Genomic DNA, 23,439 nt, shown 5'->3' with positions numbered 1-23,439 from the left:
ATATGGGTGTATAGGGGGGGTATATGGGGGGTATATGGGGTGTATATGGGGTGTATATGGGTGTATATGGGGTGTATATGTGGGGTATATGGGGGGTATATGGGTGTATATGGGGTGTATATGGGGGGTATAGGGGGTGTATATGGGTGTATATGGGGGTGTATATGGGTGTATATGGGGTGTATATGGGGGGTATATGGGGGGTATATGGGTGTATATGGGGTGTATATGGGGGTGTATAGGGGGGGTATAGGGGGTGTATATGGGTGTATAGGGGGTGTATATGGGGGTGTATAGGGGGGGTTTAAGTAGTTGATCAGTTTTTGGGTGTAGGATATCAAATAGTTTGCATGATAAATGTCTGAAATTTCACAGCAATGATAATTTTGAAGGTTATGAGCATGACTAATGTGAATTTTTCTTTCCCCCTTTTTTATGAAACCCAATCTTCGATTTCTATGCCATCAACATGAACATTTCAGCACGGGCAAGGGCACGCATTGAAGCCCGGGAGCAGGCAGCCCGGGACCAGGCAGCCGAGGAGGAGGAGGAAGAGGAGGAGGAAGAAGAGGAAGAGGAGGAGGAGGAAGAGGAGGAGGAGGAGGAGGAGAAGAAAGAGGAGGAGGAAGAGGAGGAGGAGGAAGAGGAGGAGGAGGAAGAAGAGGAGGAGGAAGAAGAGGAGGAGGAAGAAGAGGAGACCCAGGGTGCAGTTTTCACCCACACAATTTCCCCATCCCCCACCCCCTCCACAACCCCCACCCCCTCCACAACCCCCCCCCCTCCACAACCCCCACCCCCTCCACAACCCCCACCCCCCCCCTCCCCACCCCATTTCCAACCCCCCTACACCTCTCCACCACCCACCCCCAAACCTCTCCACTCCCCAGTAACACCCAGTACCTCGGTCCAAACACCAGGACCATCCTCCTTGCTCCTGCCTTCCCCAACCACTCCACAGCCAACCAGCGGCGCCCAGGATGGCTCAAGTAGCCGTAAGTAAATAATGTGTCTAATGTTGACCTACACATTTCTACACATAAACAATCACAACAACCACATATGTGTATCCAACATCAACATTAGTTGCAACATATCACTGCAGGGCGACCATGAGGTGTGTCCTGTCCTTCTCCAGGAACAAGGGTCCCCTTGGTGGTTTTTTTGAGTGTGGCCATGCCTCACCCCTTGAATAATTGACATAACAGTACATCCAATGAGATATCCGACATTAGTGGTGTGGTAGTTATGTGGCTCCAGGTGTTGGGTAACTCCAGTTCCCAGCATGATGTGCAACACAGGGCCAGATTATAATGGAGTCAGTGGGGACCCCCTCTAGCTAGGGGCCCCCTGTGGCCCCCTGTGGTTGTCATTTTTTTTTTAAAAAGACAATGTTTAAGTTATGTTTTTTTTTTTTTAGCTAAATGTTTTGTGCATGGGTGGGGTAGTGCTGCAGCTTCACCTATCTGCCAATGTGACAATGATTTATGGTGCTGAGCATCGGGAGGCAAGGCACACTGATTGCACAAGTGTGCAGTGCATTTCTGGGAGTTGACTAAGTCCCATGACACTTTGCACCAGAGGACAGAGGCTGAGAAGTTTGTGCTGAGCTCTGATTGGTGGAGCTCATTACATACTTCTCAGGTCCATGGAGAACAGCAGCAGCAGCTTAGTCATAGGAGGGTTTTTAATCAGAGGCAGCACTAGGACTGTGAGGTCTCCTCCAGAGTAAGGGGCAGAGGGACAAACACAGGCTTTTCATGTGGTGTGTGTATGTATATATATATATATATATATATATATATATATATATATATATATGGTGTCTATTATTATTCCGAGTGCCGCCAACCCCCTGTCTATATATATATATATATATATATATATATATATATATATATATATATATATATATATATATATATATATATATATATATATATATATCCCCTGCAGGTAACCATTGACCAAGTTTATTCTGCCTTTACTCTATGTTTTGACAGTATAATATTCGCCCATGCAGTGTGCGGCCAGTAATGACAAGTGCAAGGGGGCCCCCCGCTCTAAAGTACCCCGGGCCCCCCAAAGGCTTAATCTGCCACTGGTGCAACTTAAATGTAGAGATTGTTTTGGTAATAGTGTGTGAGGCCATGCGGATGCATGCTTTACAAACATAGCTGTAGGCCTATAATTTGTACAGCAATGTCCTAAATTTAAAATAGTAAGGAGTGCTTAAGCCACAACAATGTCATAACCCTTAAATAGCACAGGCTAATTGTGAGGTTAGAGGACAGTCCCCCAAAAACAAAGTACCAATTGGGATACAGCATACATTCATTGATGAAGGAGTAATTGAATTAATGTTATTTACTATGTACAGTATGTACGTGTTAACATATTATTTTGTAGTACTGTGTTTACAGCAGACCCATCTTCAATGTAGTTTCTAAATGTATGTGGCCTTCACACATAACTCTGAACTTTTTATTATGTACAAATACAACAAACATTTGTGTATGTTATATATTATTTTTTTTTTTTTATCCCTTCACTACAGACACTGAACAGCACCAGGAGGAGGTCGCAAGAATCATGAGGGAAATGTTCCTGACCCTCCTCTATTTATTAATTCTTTTTGGCCAACTGGAGGCCCTCATTTAATTTATTTTTATCCCCCCCCCCCTTATTATGTTTGTTACAAATAAAAGTTTCGATTCTGTTATAAATTGCCTGTGTTTTTACTAATAAATATGTTAGAGGGCTTGTAAGGGTAGGTACATACAGATGTATACTTGTAATTTGAGGTGAGGGGTAATGATTGATGTGTGAATGTGTGTGCTTTTGAGTAAAATAACACATAGTGAAAATGCATGAATGTTTAATGTTGTTCGATTAAAACATCACACATAACATCAGGGTAGGTATACATGTTACACATTTTGGACAAAGTAATTACGTACATAATTTAGTACATATACAGAAACACCAACATAACTTGATTTAAAAGTAACAGCAATATGGGGACACATAGATAGTGATTAAAATGCCACATTAGAACATAACAAATATACATGTAATGTGGTTTAAAATGTAGTTTTATTAGGTCTTTATTAAGGTAGACAATTGAGTTAATAGAAAACAATAATTGAATAACAAATAGATTAATTAATCAATTGTCAGATTAGTAGTTGAGAGGCAAGATTTGCAGGTCCATATATGTGAAGGGTATGCCAGCGTGCACGGACGTACGCTCACTCTCACGAGCGGTGACATAAGCTGAGTTTTCCATTGAAAACAATAGGGACCCGTCCGTGCAAACTGGCGTACGCTCAGATCGCCGCAAGAAGGCAGTGGGGAGACGGAGGAAAGACGGCCGTAGACGGCGCCGTACGCTCAGTTGTACGCCTGTTGTCGGAGTGCAAGGGCTGGCCCGTCCGCGTACGTTGCCGTACGCTCATTTGTACACCACTCCCCTTCTACGTTATTTCTGCCCGTACGCAAGCGGCTGATTTGTGGGTGGACTTAACCCTAACGGCCGCGTACGGCTAGCGCGCGGTAATTGTGAACGTACGCACGTTTGGCCGCTCCGATCAGAATAAGGCCCTTAATCATTTCTGTAATCACTGTATTACCTAAAGTACTTACAGTACTAGTCATATATTTCTCATTATTTTTGCTTTACCTTCCACAGATGCCATGGTAGTGATTTTGTAGGAGGCCTTAACCTCTGACCTTGAATGAATGAGAAGAGAATGAAATGTATTCTCTTCTGTTTCATTCTCTTCTGTATGTACATGATTTAGTATATAAGCAAGTGTTAGCATTGCAACATAGCTTTTGGAAAATGCTTGTATAATTTAATGCAAATACTACAATTGAAAATGTTCTATAGACAGAAAGTGTTTAGAAAACTACATTATGTAGTGTCCTTGTAAAAAATAATATCTATGTATGTCTAGTGTCCTTGAGTCACGAAACACTGGCATCTGCTGGCAGAGTGTGAAACTACATCTCTTTCTCACACATGCACAAAAACAGAAGGTAGCAGACTAGCTTTCAAAGCTTTGAGCAGGCTTACGAGTTTAACCCCTTCCCGACATTTGACGTACATGTACGTCATGGCCGGGATGTACTTCCCGACACATGACGTACATGTACGTCATGACTTCAGTCTACAGACGCGGTGACAGAGGGACGATGTCTGCTGTCCCTGACAGCAGACATCTTCCCTCATTGCCCAGGGGGGGCAGCGATACCCCCCCGTTCGGCGATCGCTGTGATTGGCTGTTCAATGTGAACAGCCAATTACAGCGTTTTCTGTGTACCGGCGAATAACGTTCGCCGGTGACACAGGGATCGGTGGTGATTGGTGCTGTAAAGTACAGCACCAATCACCACCGGATGTAAGGGTGACACTGGTGTCACCCCACCTCACACCACCTGCCCCCAAAAGGCTGTGATTGGTCCGTCGGACCGACGGACCAATCACAGCCATTTCACCTCAGATGAAATAACGGAGACAGCCCTGCAGCCGCCATTCCGGTCAGGAACAGCGTGCAGAGCGGTCTCCGTGCCCATCTGTGCCCTATACTGACCTGATCGTTGGTGGCATCCGTGCTGCCAGCTCCTGGTGTGACTTCCTTGTGACTTCCTTGTGTTGCTGCTGCTGCTGCTGCAGCAGCGTCATTGTGGCAGAGATTTAAATTGTGTGCTATTATTTTGTGCTATAATTTTGTATCTGCTCCCCCCTGCTGCCCCCCTTTTGTGCTGATCACTATAAACTAAGTGATCAGCACCTTTTTTGGGGGTGCAGGTTTTTTTCTTTTATATATACCCTGTCAGGTTGCACCCACAGTTGTGTGCCTGCTGCCCCTCACTGCCTAATCAGTGTTGCATCACTGTGTTGCATCACAGTGTTGCATCACTGATCAGCAGTTTTTTTTTTTTTTTGGAGAGTGCTGTGGGGTTTTGTTTTTACACCCACGGTGCTTTTGTGGGTGTCCTGTGGCCGCTGAGCGCTGATCAGTGACGTACATCACTGAACAGCATTTTTGGCACAGGGTTGATATAATTTTTTTTCAGCAGTTTTTTTTAATTGTTTTTTTTTGGGAGAGTGCTGTGGTTTTTTTTTTTTTAAATTGTTTTTACACCCACGTTGCTTTTGTGGGTGTCCTGTGGCCGCTGAGCGCTGATCAGTGACGGACGTTACTGACCAACATCTGTGCTCAATTTTTGGCGCAGGAGCTTTTTTTTTTTTCTTTTAAACTTACACGTGTTAAAGCACTACATACACACTACATACCCCCCGTGTTGAAATAAAGTTTGTACCCCCCCCCCTACACTATACACGTGTTGAAACACTACACTTAACAATAATAAAAATGTCCCAATCATCGCAAAGACTGTTTTCAGCGGAGGAGGCATATGCCCTTCTTGCCTCTGACACTGACACAGCCAGTGAAGTAAGCGATGAATTGGCATTTGTCTTAAGCGCCTCTTCCTCCTCTAGTGATGAGGGACCCCCTCAAAGATGCCCCCGTAGAGCAGCTGAGACCCCCCCAATGATTGATCTCGTATGGACCCCACCACCAGACAATTTTGAGCCCCAGGTTCCTGAGTTTTTGGCCAACCCAGGAATCCAATTTGATAGTACAGGCCTCAAAGAAATTGACTTTTTCAAAGTCTTTTTCTCTGATGATTTTATAAATTTAATGGTGGACCAAAGTAATTTATATGCCCAGCAGTTTATTGCCCAAAACCCCACGTCATCATTTGCTAGGTGGACCCCTGTAGATGCAGTAGAGATGATGACGTTTTGGGGTCTGGTGTTACATATGGGCATAGTTAAAAAGCCAGAAATTAGGCAATATTGGAGTACAGATGTTCTGTACAGCACCCCACTTCATCGTATGGCCATGACCCGGTCTCGTTTTGAGACGATCCTTAAATTTTTGCATTAGAACGATAATGCACAGTGCCCACCCAGAGATGATCCCACCTTTGACCGGCTATTCAAAGTCAGGCCGGTCATTGATCATTTCAGCGCCAAATTTGCTGAGATGTACATCCCCCAAAAATTCATTTGTGTGGACGAGTCACTTATACATTTTAAAGGAAGGGTTAAATTCCGCCAGTACCTTCCCAATAAGAGGGCAAGGTATGGCATAAAAATGTATAAGCTGTGCGAAAGTACCTCAGGGTACACCCACAGGTTTAGGGTATATGAAGGGAAGGACACAAGAATTGAACCGCCAGAATGCCCCCCCTCCCTCGTAGGTGTTAGTGGAAAGATTGTCTGGGATTTAGTGCACCCCTTCCTGGATAAAGGTTATCACCTCTATGTGGATAACTTTTACACCAGCATCCCCCTGTTTAAGGCCCTTGGTTCAAGAGGTACAGCAGCTTGCGGTACTGTGCGCAAGAACCAAAGAGGCCTCCCAGAAATGCACGTTGCCCAATTACTGAGAAAGGGTGAAAGCAGGGGAATATGCACCGAAAATATGTTGTTGGTCAAATATAAGGACAAGAGGGATGTCCTTATACTGACAACAATTCACGGAGACAGTACCACCTCCGTCCCTGTACGAGGTACCAGTACCCACACCTCAAAACCTATTTGTATCCTAGATTACAATAAGTACATGGGCGGAGTGGATCTTTCAGATCAGGTACTGAAGCCATACAGTGCCCTGCGGAAAACAAAAATATGGTACAAGAAGCTGGCCGTGTATATCATCCAGATGGCACTGTATAACGCTTACGTACTATTCCGTTCTACCAGCCAGACGGGGACATTTATGCACTTTCAAGAGGAAGTCATAAAGGGCCTAATATTTGGGAACCAGCAGGCAGAGGGCCCCAGTACTTCTAGTACTGGCCCCAGTACTTCTAGTACTGGCCCCCGTATTGTATCAGGGCAGCATTTTCCAAACGAAATCCCCTCCACTGGAAAAAAGGGCAGGACACAAAAAAGGTGCAAAGTTTGCTATAAAAAGGGAATACGAAAGCAAACTATTTTCCACTGTGAAACTTGCCCCGACAAACCCGGCCTATGTATGAAGGAGTGCTTTAAAATATACCACACATCTATGGATTATTAGGTTCATCATTTCACCGTGCTTCGGGGGTCTTGCTAATGCGATATAGCACCCACCATTCATTCCACCAGAATCTATGCTGCAAAATCCAAATATCACTCATTCCCTTCTGAGTCCTGCCATGCACCCAAATGGTATTTTTTGGTCACATATGAGGCATTGCCGTACTCGGGAGAAATTGGGGCACAGATTTTGGGGTGCTTTGTCTCCATCATTCCTTGTGAAAATGAAAAATTTTGAGCCAGAACTGCATTTTTGTGTAAAAAATGTAATTTTTCATTTTCACAGCCCAGTTGTACCACAATTGGTGAAACCCCTGGGGGTTTGAAATGTACACTATACCCATAGATGAATTCCCTGAGGGGTGTAGTTTGCAAAATGGGGTCACTTGTGGGGGGGTTCCACTGTATTGGTGCTTCGGGGGTCTTGCTAATGCAACATAGCACCCACCATTCATTCCACCAGAATGTGTGCTGCAAAATCCAAATATCACTCCTTCCCTTCTGAGTCCTGCCATTTTTGGTCACATATGAGGCATTGCCGTACTCGGGAGAAATTGAGGCACAGATTTTGGGGTGCTTTGTCTCCTTCATTCCTTGTGAAAATGAAAAAGTTTGAGCCAGAACTGCATTTTTGTGTAAAAAATGTAATTTTTCATTTTCACAGCCCAGTTGTACCACAATTGGTGAAACCCCTGGGGGTTTGAAATGTACACTATACCCATAGATGAATTCCCTGAGGGGTGTAGTTTGCAAAATGGGGTCACTTGTGGGGGGGTTCCACTGTATTGGTGCTTCGGGGGTCTTGCTAATGCGACATAGCACCCACCATTCATTCCACCAGAATCTGTGCTGCAAAATACAAAAATCACTCCTTCCCTTCTGAGTCCTGCCATGCACCCAAATGGTATTTTTTGGTCACATATGAGGCATTGCCGTACTCGGGAGAAATTGGGGCACAGATTTTGGGGTGCTTTGTCTCCTTCATTCCTTGTGAAAATGAAAAATTTTGAGCCAGAACTGCATTTTTGTGTAAAAAAATGTAATTTTTCATTTTCACAGCCCAGTTGTACTACAATTGGTGAAACCCCTGGGGGTTTGAAATGTACACTATACCCCTAGATGAATTCCCTGAGGGGTGTAGTTTGCAAAATGGGGTCACTTGTGGGGGGTTCCTAACTTTTAGCATCTTATGGTGCCTAGAAACCTACATGGTGCCTAAAAAATAATCTCATAAAAAGGAGGCTCCAAAATCAAGTAGGTGCTCCTTCTATTATGAAGCCTGTGGTTTGGTCAACGTGCACACTAGGGCCACATATAGGATATTTATGAAAACAAAAGAATTGGGGGAATCAATTTTTAGTCACATTTCTCTAGTAAAATCTACTGTGTTCCTTAGAAAAATGTATTAAAATTGCAAATCTGCAAACAAAATGAAATTTTGAAATTTCACCTACACTTTGTTTTAATTCCTGTGAAACACCTAAAGGGTTAACAAATTTCCAAAATGCTGTTTTGAATACTGTGAGGGGTGCAGTTTTTGAAATGGCATCATTTATGGGGGTGTCTCACATACAAGTCCCTCAAAGTCACATCAGAACTGAACTGGTCCCTAAAAAAATCAGGGTTTGAAATTTTCTTGAAAATTTGAGAATTTGCTATTCATATTTTAAGCCTCCTAGTGTCCAAAAAAATTAAAAGGAGGTTGAAATAATGATGGCAACATAAAGTAGACATATGGTCTTTGTTAGTTATTAACTATTTTGAGTGGTATGATTATTTGTCTCACAAGCAGAAAATTTAACATTTTGAAAATTGCTAAATTTTCCATTTTTTTACGACATTTTGGTATTTTTCACAAAAAAACACAGACTGTATCGACCAAAATTTACCATTAACTTGAAGTACAATATGTCACAAGAAAACAATCTCAAAATCACTGGGATAAGTAAAAGCAAAAAAAAGTTATCCCCACTTAAGTGATACATGTCAGATTTGAAAAAAAGGCCTCTGTCAGGAAGGCAAAAACAGGCTGCGGCGGTAAGGGGTTAATCATACTTAAGGAGCCCATACACGCTCAGTCCTGTGCGTCCGTTCTGTACTTTTAAAGTGCGCATCGTATCGCATTGCATGCCTTGTGCATTCAATGCGATAAGATGTAAAGCTAGTACAAAAAGTATGTGCAGCACATACTTTTTGTACTGTACGATGAGATGCGGGGAGCTAATAGTGTCAGCAGGCTCCTCCTCCATGCATTCACTTGGCCAGAATGCAGGAAGGGTGCCACCTTACGGGGATTTGGGGGACATCCGCCAGATCCGGGAGCATAGGTAACTATGGTAATGCTAAAAATGTGTGTTGAACTTTTCATAGTAACAGAGGATTAAGGTTAAGTGTAAAGTAAGTGTGGATTAGATAATACAGTACACTGTTCTTGTTTTATGATATTAGAAATCAGTTATTAGTGATGGCTAGTACCTGACCTTTTCAACCCCTTAACTCCTGACCATGGAGACAGACAGCTACAACCAATTACAAACTCACACAGTATCTACATCCAGAAATGTATAATCGTATAGAAGAAAGTAAATGGTCACACAGGGATTCAAAGACAACATAAAGAAAGAAACAAAAACACTGTAATGGAGGACAGCCAGCGATGGCTCCTACCTTTGTGGAGGATGGGGGCTGCTGCTGGACATAGTTCCTGGTCTGAAGGAGGAGAGCCACAGCTGCCAGCTGTTTCCCGGGACCTGTACAAAGGAGCTGACAGGTGTTGGAGCCAACACATGCTTGATCCGTAGACCCATAGCTTTTATTACAGGTATATTGATCAGCTTCTAGGGTTAATGATCAGGCAGGGAGTGGCTTCCTACTGGAAGCACAATGGGGCAGATGTATTAAGCCTGGTGAAGAGTTAAACTGGAGATAAAGTGGAAGGAGATAACGCACCAGCCAATCAGCTGTGTTTGAAATATGGCAGTTGGGAGTTGATTGGCTGGTGCGTTATCTCCTTCCACTTTATCTCCAGTTTAACTCTTCGCCAGGCTTAATACATCTGCCCCAATGTCTGCTAATTCAGCCCAGAGAAATCACCTCCCAAATGGACTGTACTGCAGCTAAAATGTCATTTTCTTTGTGTACAAAATTGGCATTTTTTCAAAACTATTTTCACTTATATCAGGCATCTAATTGAAATCCTTATTCTATTTTCAAAGTGAAACTCTTTGCACTGACGAGCGAAGTGATTGACGGTGAGATGCAGTTTTATGCCAGAGCAAGGAACTTTTACAAGGATGTCCCAGCAACAGATGAAGGAATGATGGGTGATTTTTCTGACCTCTCCCACATAGACATTGAATCATCTAGAGAGTTTCTAATGAAATTTGCTGGGGTAAGTAGCAAAGTTCCCTATCATTTTTGGAATGCAATAAAACAAATATATACTACTGCTATACTTACTATATTCATATTTTTATTTATAGACCCTTATAGCATAACATGAATTTGCCAAATCAATTAGAATAAATCTAACTTGAATAAACTATAAATAAAATCAGTGGCAATTAGGCCCGGGTCACTTTACACAGGCTGCAAACTGCACAGGAGAATATCATACTGTCAAAACACAGAAGAAAGGCAGTATAAACTTACATTCCATAGAGTCACTAAAACAGCAGATACACTAAAAGCAAGTGGCAATAATAGCAGCAAATCCTTGCATGTAGATCATACATATGTATAATGTCACTGACACTGACCAATTCAAATACACAAGGAGGCAAGTTCAAATGTAAGGACATGTTATAAAGCAAACATGGCTGTCAGACTACATGTAAACTCCATGGGTAAGCATGCAAGTTAGGGCATCTGGATTATCAGAGAGTTGTACCCATAATATATGTGGGCTACAACTGAAGGTGGTCATGAGGTGGGAGAGTACATACAAACCTGATGGTATTAGATACAGGGCCGGTGCAGGGTACTGGAGCGCCCCAGGCGCGCGGGGTGCCCCGGCGCTCACCTTCTCCAGGGGACGGGGGATCGATGTGGCCGAGACGAGGGTGTCGGGCTGCTGCCGGGCCTCTTCAACCCCCCGGGGGTTTGATGCGGCTGGGACAGAAGACGGGGGTGCAGGGCTGCCGCTGCTTCCGGGTCTCTCTCCCCGCTGTTGCCGCCGGGTACTTGATGCGGCCGGGAGGGGTGCCGGGTTGCTGCTGAAGTAACGGGCACGCAGCGCAGGTGTGAGATGTGTGGGTGCTCCACGTGGGGGTGGGGAGGGTATGGGCGAAGTCGCTCCACGGGGGGGGGGGGAGCGGGGGGAGCTACACCACTCACCTCCATCCCATCCAGCAGAGTCCCTGCTCCAACTTACGCCCTGCAGTGGCCGGCGCCCTAGGCAAATGCCTAAAGCTGCCTAGTGGTGGCGCCGGCCCTGATTAGATATCTTGCAGGATTTAGAATGTACAATAGGCTGATAATCTGAAAGATTCAATGGGAATGTGCCCATAAATGGCTCAGGTTAAAGAGTCACTGGTTAATGGGTAACTGAAGGGATATAATATATATATATATATATATATATATATATGCATATATATATATATATATATATATATATATATTTATATTATGTGTGGAGCTGGTGTCGGCACTCATTGAATAATACGTAATCAACTTGCACTGGTGCCTACCTTCCTTTAGGAAAATATAGAGTCACTGCCTGCTGGCACTCAGACAGTGGCGGATTTAGGGGGGGGCACCCGGGCATGTGCCCCCCCTGTCATATCATTTTGTAGCTGAGGAGCAGGGCTTTCTAACGAGCCCAGCCTTGTGTCTCTAGCCCACCGGGAACCGGAGATATCGCCTGGCAAAGCTGTAACATTTTTTCCCCATAGGATAATATGGGACCCGTCAATTTTGACCCCCACCTGGTTCCCATGGCTGCCAGTTCCTGCCCTGGCATCACAAAAGCTTTTGGTTGATCTCATTCAATTCCAAATCGTTGGGCCTTCAAGGTGATACCAGGCTGGTCCAAATCGGTCAATCGGTTCTAGAGATATTGCGTGTAAACCAATTTTTTTATTTTTGAAATGTAATGTCATGGCTGTTCATGTTCTTTGAGGTCAGATTACTCTGGAACCAAATGTTCCAGTTTCACTGGACCAAAATCATTCAAAGCCCACTCAAAAGTTCTTCAATATGATACTTGTCTCATGTAAATGGGTCAGTTGGTTCTGCAGATATAGCCGGTTAAATGAGATAACTGGTTACAGGGGGAGGGGTGGTTTTCTCTCCCCCTCACACTAGAAAATACAGGGATTAGGCTGATGTAAAAGGGGCCAACCTGGGAATGCATTTTCTGGTGTGAAAGGGGTAGTATTTCAAATAGCCGGGACCTGCAGTGCTCTGAATACAGCCAGGCTCTGCCACTGTCAGTGGCTATCACTTATGTCTGGCGGCGGCTGTCCCCCATTTACCGCGAGCATGTATTCCCCCTTGGCAACGAGCATGGAACCTCTGGCAATGAGCATGGAACCCTTGGCAATGAGCATGTAGATAAGCAGCACTTATGTAGCATCATTTTTAATAGGCATTATGGTGTTTGGTATAATACATAATGGACATAATGGCGTGTAACTTTAACGTGTAATGGACATTATGGTGTAAATGTTTAATGCGCGCCTTTGGTGGACAATGTCCCTGTTTATGAAGTGTATTGTGAATTTTGGCTTAATCTGTGTGGCATTATGTGAATTCTGGCTCAATCCATGTGGCATTATGTAAATTTTGTCTCAATCCGTGTGGCATTATGTGAATTTTGTGAATTTTGTCGCAATCCGTGTGGCATTTTGTGAATGTTGTCTCAATCTGTGTGGCATTATGTGAATTTTGTGAATTTTGTCTCAATCCATGTGGCATTATGTGAATTTTGTCTCAATCCGTGTGGCATTATGTGAATTTTGTCTCAATCCGGGTGGCATTATGTGAATTTTGTCTCAATCCGTGTGTCATTATGTGAATTTTGTCTCAATCCATGTGGCATTATGTGATTTTTGGCACAATCCGTGTGGCATTATGTGAATTTTGGCTCAATCCATTTGGCATTATGTGAATTTTGGCTCAATCCATTTGGCATTATGTGAATTTTGGCTCAATCCGTGTGGCATTATGTGAATTTTGGCTCAATCAGTGTGGCATTATGTGAATTTTGGCTCAATCCGTATGGTATTATGTGAATTTTGGCTCAATCCATTTGGCATTATGTGAATTTTGGCTCAATCCATTTGGCATTATGTGAATTTTGGCTCAATCCGTGTGGCATTATGTGAATTTTGGCTCAATCCGTGTGGCATTATGTGAATTTTGGCTCAATCCGTGTGGCATTATGTGAATTTTGGCTCAATCCGTGTGGCATTATGTGAATTTTGGCTCAATCCATTTGGCATTAGGTGAATTTTGGCTCAATCCGTGTGGCATTATGTGAATTTTGGCTCAATCCATGTGGCATTATGTGAATTTTGGCTCATTCTATTTCGATCATGTGTAAGGGGCAAGTATAATGGGGTCTAGTATTTTGTTGCATAATGTGTAGAAGTTGTATATGGTGTGTTACACTACACTTAAGGACATACCCCCTGTTGAGTGGCCACACCCCCTATTCCAGAGCGCGCCTTTGGCGCGCGCACAACTACATCCTTCACTTTTGTCGCCATGATGGGCCTGCGTACTTTAAATGCCAGGGCCTATTTTTAATCCCATTCCCACCCTCTATCTGACGCTCTCTTAGCATGTACTTTGGCACCACTAACACCGCCCCTCCCCCACCTAAACCCTCTTGTGTCATGGTGCCCCCCTGTCATTTTATCCTGGATCCGCCCCTGCACTCAGAGACTTTCATTCAATAAAACACTGCACAAGTGTAAGTTGAACTCAACAATTTGGGCTGCTGTGTCCTTTATCAAGACAAATCAATTTGTCTATATATATATATATATATATATATATATATATATATATATATATATATATACACACACACACACACACAACACATGAAAAGCATGTGTTTGTTCCTCTGTGCCTTATTCTGTAGGAAACCTCACAGACTCAGCACTGCCTCTGATAAAAACCCTCCCATGATGACGAGGCTGCTGCTGTCCTCCGTGGGCCTGAGAAGCATGTGATGAGCTCCACAAATCAGAGCTCCAAGTGTTCTATACAGTGACTATTAGCACCACTGCAGCTATTCTTTTCTGCATCTGGGAAACATGTTCATTAACTGTGCTATTGGGGCTAGGTTGCCCTTCCCATGTCTCCTTTACAATATCCAACAATCCTCTGGAGTGTCTCCCATATAGTAAGTCAAAAGGCAACAACCCAACTTCCAGTTCCGGCACAGCGGATGTAGGGCAGCTTTTACTGCTGCTCAGGTGCTTTCTTTCTGCAATACCCTGCTGGAGTCCTCGCAGCTCAACCCCCGAGTGGCCACCCCACACTCCTCCAGAAGGTTGCGGGCAGCATATGGTCAAGTTCTTGTCCAGCCAAAAGCAAGGGAAACACACCAAACCGCGGGTGGTTGGGGAGCACGACATAGCCCACAAGATGGCCACCGTAAATGCTTCAGATGCGAGAGGTGTAGTTCTATTAACAGTACGGATGGTGTAATGGTTAGCATTACTGCCTCACAGAACTGAGGCCATGGGTTCAATACCCACCATTGCCCTTACTGTGCAGAGTTTGTATATTCTCCCCGTACTTGCGTGGGTTTCCTCCGGGTACTCTGGTTTCCTCCCACAATCCAAAAATATACTGGTAGGCTAATTGGCTCCCAAAAAATTTACCCTAGAATGTCTGTGTGTATGCACATGTCGTAGGGAATATAGATTGTAAGCTCCACTGGGGCGGGACTAATATGAATGGTTGTGCGGAATCTGTGTGCGCTATATAACAAACTGCTAATAAATAAATATTAACGAAGAAGCAACTACCCATAACAATACTACACTCAGATATAGACCCCAAGGGTAGGTTATTAGTTGACCTTAACCTGTTTAACCAATTTATATATTTTTTGCAACATTTATGCTCTTCCTACACCGCCCCTTTCTTCAAAATGGTGTAGACTAAGTATGGATTCCAACTAACCCACAACGAAAAGACCTCCTCTGAGAATTGGCATACCATTTCTCTTCCAACAATTAGCTTTGATGGATGCAGGGAGGGTGTTATACCCAATTGACAGAGATTAGACGTGTCTATCTGCCACTTATGGCTCGCTTTCTAGAATTGTTTATTTACTACTATCTGATCCTATTTTTACCAACATTATAGATGCCAATACTGAGCCAATGTTTCTCTCAACATACTCTTATCTGGGTATCATTTACAATCTCTCTAGATGTAGGTTCTTATAAGCTATGCCGCTTCCCATCTCACTTTGCCTCTTCCCTAGGATTCCACAGCAAACTGGAGTCATCCTGGGAGGAGTTTAGACTTGATAATTTGGTGGTATTGGAAACAGACCCCATTATATTCTGGCAAACATCCAAGGCTGTACTTAGATGCCGCTACTTAGTTGTACTTAGATCCAATACTTTTCCCAAAAGAAAAAGAAAATCACCTATGCATATAAATTATCCCATTCCCACCTAACAGAGGCTTTTCAAGCCTACAAATCGGACCCATCTCCAATTACCAGATCTGAGTTTACTCAGGCAAAACAAACATTTGATGACAAACATACCTCTATGGGAGAAAGACATACAGCACTTTCCATAAAGACCATAGGTTTTACAAATTTTGACACCGGACGGTTAACTTCCAATATGTTAAAAACTGCTTCACCTTCAGCTCTCATCTAGGCCATCCAATGCCCAGATGGCACTTTTGCATCCAGTGGCAAATACATCTCAGCCCTATTACATGGTTTCTACAAAGACATTTATACACAACCCCCCAGGGACACCACAGATGAGGCCTCTTTTGGGGAATCTATAACAACCCCTTCCATCCCTGCTGAGTCAACTGCCCCCCTTATTACCCCTTTTACTACCCAGGAAGTGGAGGCGGCTATCAAATACCTGAAACCAGTGCATAGGCGTGCACAGCCCATTTTCTTAGGGGGTGCACTATTTGAGGGGCGTGTCCATCACCGCCTACTGGGCGTGTCCATCACCACTTACTGGGCGTGTCCATCACTGCCTATTGGGCAGCAAAGTCAGTGGAGGAGAAAGGGGAGACACTGAACTGAATGGAGACAATGAGATAGGGGGTCGGTGAGGTTATGGGTGACAATGGGCTATTAGGAAAGGAGGGGCAGTGAGATAGGGGTGGGAGAGGGGACACCTGGCCTAAGAAAGGTGACAATGAGCTGAATGAAAGGATGGGGGGCATTGTGACTGAACTGGGTAAGTGTCTTGAGGTGGTTGGGGGTGGAAGACACTCTGCTGGCATGGAGAGGACAGTAATGGTGGCATTGGTGGGAGACCCTGGAATGGGACAATGATAGACAATGTGATAGGAGCACTGACCTGTGTATGCTGTTGGTGTTTTTTTTTCCTGGCATGCCTGCAGCAGCACTGCACACTTACACAGCCTCCTGACCAAGACTGTCTGCTGCTGGGGGGGATCTGGCAGGCTGATAATGTGCCTGACAGTGAATATTGCCTCACACTGGCATGCTGTGCACCCCGGCAGGTTCATTGAGAGAAGAGGCCAAGTCTCTCTTCAGCCTGTATGTGATGAGGCCAGGGCTGACTTCCGATCAGCGTTGTCCAGTGCACTAATAAAGACATTAGCTGTGAGTGACAGGATGGGTGCAGGGCAGGGCAGAGGAGCACCCCCCCCCCAGCTACCGCATTAGAGCTGTCCTCACAGAGCTGCGCAGCCGCTAGTGCCAGCAGCACAGCGCAACAGTACAGAACCGTCCCAGGCAGTGCAGCATACCTCACACAACGAACGCAGGGGATGTGAAGAGCAGCACTTAATTTATTGTCGGCGCTCCCCACAGACCCCACGGTATTGGCTCCTCCAAGCCACCATGGTAGGGTATGTATGGTAGTTACGCCACTGCTTCTCTGCCTTGCTATGCGGCACGGGGGGCTCAGCTGTCACTCAGCAAGTCAGGACAGCAGGGACTGGAGCAAGGTGCGTAGGCTGCGGCTGTCTGTTACTAAGAGGCACTGCTATCGCACGGGGGATGCCGGTCATTAGGAGGTGCCTGTGCACCCCCGGCACCCCCCGTGCGCACGCCTATGAACCAGTGCAGTCACCTGGTCTGGATGGATTCTCCGGAGAGTACTATAAAATCCTGTCAATAAGAATCTTAGAACCCCTTGTATCAGTCTTTATTGCTATTATTTTGACATAAACCAAGGTTGAACTCGATTGACGCAAGTCTTTACTCAGCCATAACTACTATGTTACTGTGTTACTATGTTCTGTTCCTGTTACACTCACCATGGAGTGTTGGTGAACCCTAGCAGGGTTTTCCTGGGGAACGCCTGGAGGGAATGGAACAGATGAAATGGCAGGAACACTATGGATACTGGACTGCAGGTCTTCAGCTGAGGGGCCTCTGGATGTCTTCTGGGTAGCCACCCAGGACACGCATGTCTAAGTCCACAGAGCATACAAGTGATCCTTCTTGCCAATAACAGACATTTTCCCATAAGACTGTATACATCTACCGGTACTTGTATGCCGCCTGGTCTTACATCGGCAAGTGGCAGTGTAGACTTAACCCCAAGGGCCCCAGGCAGCTATCGGTAGGGAGCAGCAAGCATGGAACTACACTGCCTACAGAAACTAACTTGAAACTAAACAACAGGACTTAGAGATAAGAAGGGGTACAAGAAGCAAGGACTGGTATACATAAACTCAGGCAAACTGAGACAGAACGCTGCACAATGACAAAGGGAGCAAGACTTAGAGAAGGAAGGTGCAATGACTAATAACAGGAATAAATGCAAATGCAGATTATAGAGACATACACTGAACTGTGTGGCCTAAAGCCACGGCCTAAGTACAGGCCCAAACTGAGAAGTTGAACTCACACAGCGAACTATGAATGTCTGCTAAACTCCCTGCCAATAAACAGTATAATTAAAGCTAGATGGTACTTGCTTGCAGGGGAGAAGGGAATGAGCAGCCTGGAGGTAGCCAGAGGTAGCTTCCAAGGGATTCCGGTAACAAATGTAGGGATTCATGTAACAACCAGCAGGACCGGATATAACAGCAAGATAAGAGCAGTCTCCAAACACTTCTATAACCGGCATTGGAGTAGCCCAAATTAATCCCTTATAAAGGCTGCTTCCTGTGTATCCACCCCTGATTAGTAACAGAGAGCAGCTGCATGCTGCCACAGGTGTAGTGGCTAATTACCTCTCTGCTGCAGTGGTGTTGCTGGCAGGGAGAGACATGCCGAGCGTCTAGCAACTGTTGCCGTGATGCCGTCCCGGATCGGAAGTTCGGGACCGGCAGTGACGCGTCGTCCCGGCTGCTTAGCAACGGCCGGGACCAGCGCTGCAGGACCCGCTGCGCCAGGCAAGCCCAGCAGATGTGGCCTCTATCAGTTCCTCAATATTTTACATATGCTAAAATTAGATTAATACCCAAGCCTGGCAGAGATTCACATCTGCCTGGCTCATACAGACCACTTTCACTCCTTAATGTCGACTACAAATTATTTATGAAATTGTTGGCAGACAGAATGAAACCCCTTTCTCCCCACTGTAGTCCGTCCAGACCAGATAGGCTTTACTGTAGGCAGACACTCCTCAGCTAATATCCATTATCTCAGCCTCGCATTGGTTACACACATCCTCTGACACATCCATCTCCTATTAATTATCCCTCGACGCTGAGAAAGCGTTTGACATCAGAACCAGAATCAACTTTATTGGTCATGTATACTCGCATATACTAGGATTTTTTGCGGTTGCAGTGCAGCTTCAAGCAAGGGTACAGGAGGGAAGACATGACATACATTACATTACATTACATCTGTGTCGCATACAATACAGTTCACATGTGTTATGCTTTGCATAGTTAGACAATTTGGTGAAGGGATTAGCATTAGATTAAAGTACATTGTTCAACTGGTGAATAGCTATCGGAAAGGCTGTTTAGAATAACTGGTTTGTTAGCAGTTAGTGATGTACACTATGTATAGACATTGTCCAGGTCTTAGGTCTGGCCAGACACTTAAAGGAGTACCTTACAGTTGCCACCTGCTTGTCCACGGGCTTTCCAGTTGCTAGTGCTGAATCACCTTTTCCGGGCAACTTTGTCTGGAGTAGCCTTAAGTGGATAGTGTGGGTCCGTTGGGTAAGGATGTCTCCCTGGTGCGGTTATTCAATGGTTTCCGACGCGTTTCCCCGCCTCCTATTGTCGGGATCGGCTGCTTTCTCAAGGAAGGAAATGGGTATGTAGAGCTGGTCTGCTTATGCAGATATTTATACCATACTGTCAGGATGGCGTGAGCGGCATCGCTCGCCTCCGTTTTGCTGTTTCCGGCTTCTGCTGCAACGTCCGCATAGTCTGACTTCCGTTTCCGGCATCTGCGTTCCACAGAGCCGGAAACACGTCATTCTGCGTTCCATTTTATCGAAGCGCACTTGCATATGCGCATCCGGCATCTGCGTTCCACAGAGCCGGACAGTTGTCTTTTTGCGTTCCACCATGTTGCTGTTTGTGGATACGCTTTTAGGTATACGGAAATACTGTATCATAAAGTCTGTATACATTTCCTGCTCTCTCTGCTCTATAGATGAAGCTTATAGGGACGGCAGACATTTTGGATATGGGCATTGTTGGCAAATTATATTTTATTAATAAACAGAACTTCATACCACATACAGACTATTGCTTTACTTATTTAGCTATAATGCTATTTAGATAATAAATTTTAATTAATTATTCTAAGTATGAACAGATACATAATTGCACATATTAATGACGATCAGAAGAAAGTGATTATTTTTCTAAAAAACACTTAAAATGACGTTAAGGGTTATAAAGCCTCAGCTTATATAGCACTAAGTCAATTTATACACATATAGTAGTCAGTATACCTTTCTCCAAGCCATATTATTAAAACCTATATAATTCTAGAGGTGACAGTAATTAGGTATTTGATGGTTAACCATAGTTCGAAACGTTTAAAAAAAAAAATGCTTTACAGCTCTTCTATCTATTACTCCATTACTAGAAGGAGTCTATATCTTATATGGCATTTGTCGGGTGTGAAGCTCACAACCTCAGAAAAATACATATAAATACATATACATAACAGACGGTTAAATAGTTAGACATAATTAAGGGTTTCCCATCTGCTGTGGGTAAAATATTATTTTACATGCATAGGTTCACAAAGATCTATTTGAACAGCAGCAATAGACGGGAAAGGTTAATAACTATTGATGTGGTCTGGCAAGTACATTTTAATTGTAAATCTGTTCATCTGTCTGTGGCGCAGGGCTACACACTCTTGTTGTTTTTTGTTTACTATTGGCTCTAAGTGGCCCAGCAGCCGCAAAACAGATCAACAGAAAATATGGCATCCCTTAGGTGCATTTCAGAGAGAATAGAAAGAAGGAGTCTATATCTTAGAGGTAAACCGAACTGTATGGCATCTAGTACAAAAGATGACAACAGTCCGACTGATATGCATAGGACCTTTAATGAGATGGAGGATCTCTGCATGGCAGAGACAAGACACTGGTGGGATCAGGTCACGCTCCAGAAGTATCTGGATAGTGACATGATACCGAGAGGCCTGAGGGTTAACAAATCCCCCACATTTGGAGAAAATCAGGCTTTCACTGAGGAATGGAACGATATCCTTAAAAAATGCTCAAAAAAACTGATAAAATTGTTAATCAAATACAGAGAAGAACAGGTAAAAAAATCGAGCTAACCCATCTCTCTCTAAAAAAATTTGAGAATAACCAAGAATTTAAAGAAAGAGACAATAAAGTAAATGAAAAAATAGAAAGATTTGAACAAGAATTAATTGCACGTAAGGATAACAAAATGGATTGTGATAGTAGGGATTACGAAAGAAATGAGATATATACCTATAATAAAAAGTCTCAGGAAAAAAAGAGATTAAATTCTTATAAAACAAGAAAAGGACCAGCGAAAAAAGTGAGATTCCAACAAAATGTGAGAAGGGATCACTATCAGACGAACTATAGAGAGTACAAAAAAGGACGAAGGAGAGAGAGAAATAACTCATATAATAACTATAGAGAGGATTATACTAACAGATTCTCAAGTCTAAGTGACTATGAGTCCCCAAGGAGGTTTTATTATAAACAAAAAAGGGACAGATACAACAGTGGCCCGTCAGAAACCGAAGATGAATATGAAGCCCTCCTAAGACAAAAGTTTTTTTTAGGACAAAAAAAAGCCAATCTAAGATCTATAAAACCCCCCCTAAAAAGGAATCGAGAAAAAGACGAAGGGGATGTAGAGGAGGGAGAAGAGTCCAGACCAAAAAAAACTATAAACATGAGATAAATGCAAAAGGGAAAGGGATATTTAATCTCTCATCAAGAGAATTAACGAAAAATGAAATTACACTATTGGAGAGAGGATTGAACTTTGCCCCTGTAAGCAAGCCTAAAATTTTCAAACTATTCGTAGATCTAAATAGATACACGAGGACACTAAGTCGTAAAAGATTCTTTGCAATCAAAGCACTAAAAGAGACTAATAATATGTATGGCTCCCCTGTCGTCCTAGATCAGGACGATAGAGAAGCCATAGAGACGCTAGAAACGCTACAAATGGAATCAATGATAAATACTGAAACCAGTGAGAGTGAAACCAAAATATATGATATAAAAAGGTTTAAAAACAAATCAGAATTCTATCCCCTCCAGTACAAGGGCCCATTTGTTGATTGTTTTTATAACACTACGTTAAAACAATTTAAAGATATGTGCGACAGGGCTGACAAAAAAAACCCTTAAGGATAACTTGAGCCGGGGAGAAAGGGAAGCAATAAAACTTCTATGTGAGGAAGATACAATTACTATCAAACCTGCAGATAAGGGCGGTGGGATCGTGATACTAAATACTGTGGATTATATAGTCAAAAGCATGCGGCAATTGAATGATCTTAAATTCTACAGTAGACTCTGTCACGACCCCACCGCCCTCTATCAGAAAAAAATTGCATATCATGTTGGATGAAGCTTTTACGGGGGGTGCGATATCCAGGGAGACGGTGCACTTTTTATTTAACAAACATCCTATCACACCTACATTTTATTATTTGCCCAAAATTCACAAAACACTGAGCACTCCACCAGGGCGACCTATTATTTCGGGTACAAATGGTGGGATAACCAGCGCTTGGTGGAAACTTGATCGTGAGCTGGAGATCAGAGCACAGCTGACGTTGTTAGTGGGCTGATAACCACACTTACTTTCTTGTTCTGTCTCGAGTTCACGTAACAGTTTCTTTAAGCAGGGGGGTATAATCTCCTGGACACTTACTTAATAATTCTGTCACGAGTACACTACAAGGTATCTTTGTTCTTCAAACATCAAATAGCGGTAATTGGCAGATTCGGTGCATATGGGGTATAACTTACTTTTTATTTCTGACCCGAGTTAACATAACGGTATCTTTAAAATCACGGTCCAGTCTCCAAAGAATGGTCACACAGATTTATTCACAGAATACACACGATAAAAAACACAGAAGGAGATCCGGGGCGCTGCTGCGGGATGGAAGGTTCTTGTCTCAGGCACTGCAGACGCGTAGGACAGAGCCGCAGACGGTTCCCGTTCACCTTGTTTGACGCGCTGGGATGAGGTGACCCAGCAAGCAGTACAGACGTCAGTACTGCTTGTTGGCTGATGATTTATTTATTATTTGGGATGGGGACTTAGAATCTTTTCAGCTCTTCACTACTCAACTTAACTCTAATAAATTTGGTTTAAAATTCACGAGTACACACAGCACGAGTCACATCAGCTTCCTGGATGTCGCGCTTCACGTTAATAACAACTGAGACATATGTAAAACCTGTAGACCAAAATAGGTATCTGAATTACCAAAGTGCACACGCAGAGGGATGGAAAAAGAACATCCCAAAGTACAACTAATTCATATTAAAAGAAACTGCACCACAGAGGAGTCCTATTCTAGACAAGCAAATACCCTATTAGAATCTTTTAAAGAACAAGGCTACCCGGAATCTATTCTCCTTGAAGCACAGCAAGAGGTAGACAAAATTAACAGAACAGAGTTGCTCGAAGAGAAAAAAAGAAAAGCCAATCAAAGAAAACATGGGGGAGAATGAGAGGGAATGACAGGTTAATTTGTA

The 23,439-nt window shown here is 43.7% G+C and overlaps 1 protein-coding gene across 1 annotated transcript in view; it reads left to right on the top strand.

Annotated features, from left to right (window-relative positions):
• NTMT2 (N-terminal Xaa-Pro-Lys N-methyltransferase 2) overlaps positions 1-23,439 on the top strand; it is a 143,728-nt gene that overhangs the window by 80,774 nt on the left and 39,515 nt on the right. Inside the window, exon 2 of the mRNA XM_083158040.1 lies at positions 10,312-10,487. Coding sequence (XP_083014166.1) covers positions 10,312-10,487 — 176 coding nt within the window. The remainder of the gene's footprint in view (positions 1-10,311; positions 10,488-23,439) is intronic.

Source organism: Crinia signifera, chromosome 8 (assembly GCF_055691185.1).
Source record: "Crinia signifera chromosome 8, ASM5569118v1, whole genome shotgun sequence".
Classification (NCBI taxonomy): domain Eukaryota; kingdom Metazoa; phylum Chordata; class Amphibia; order Anura; family Myobatrachidae; genus Crinia; species Crinia signifera.
This window is presented reverse-complemented; position numbering and strand designations above follow the sequence as displayed.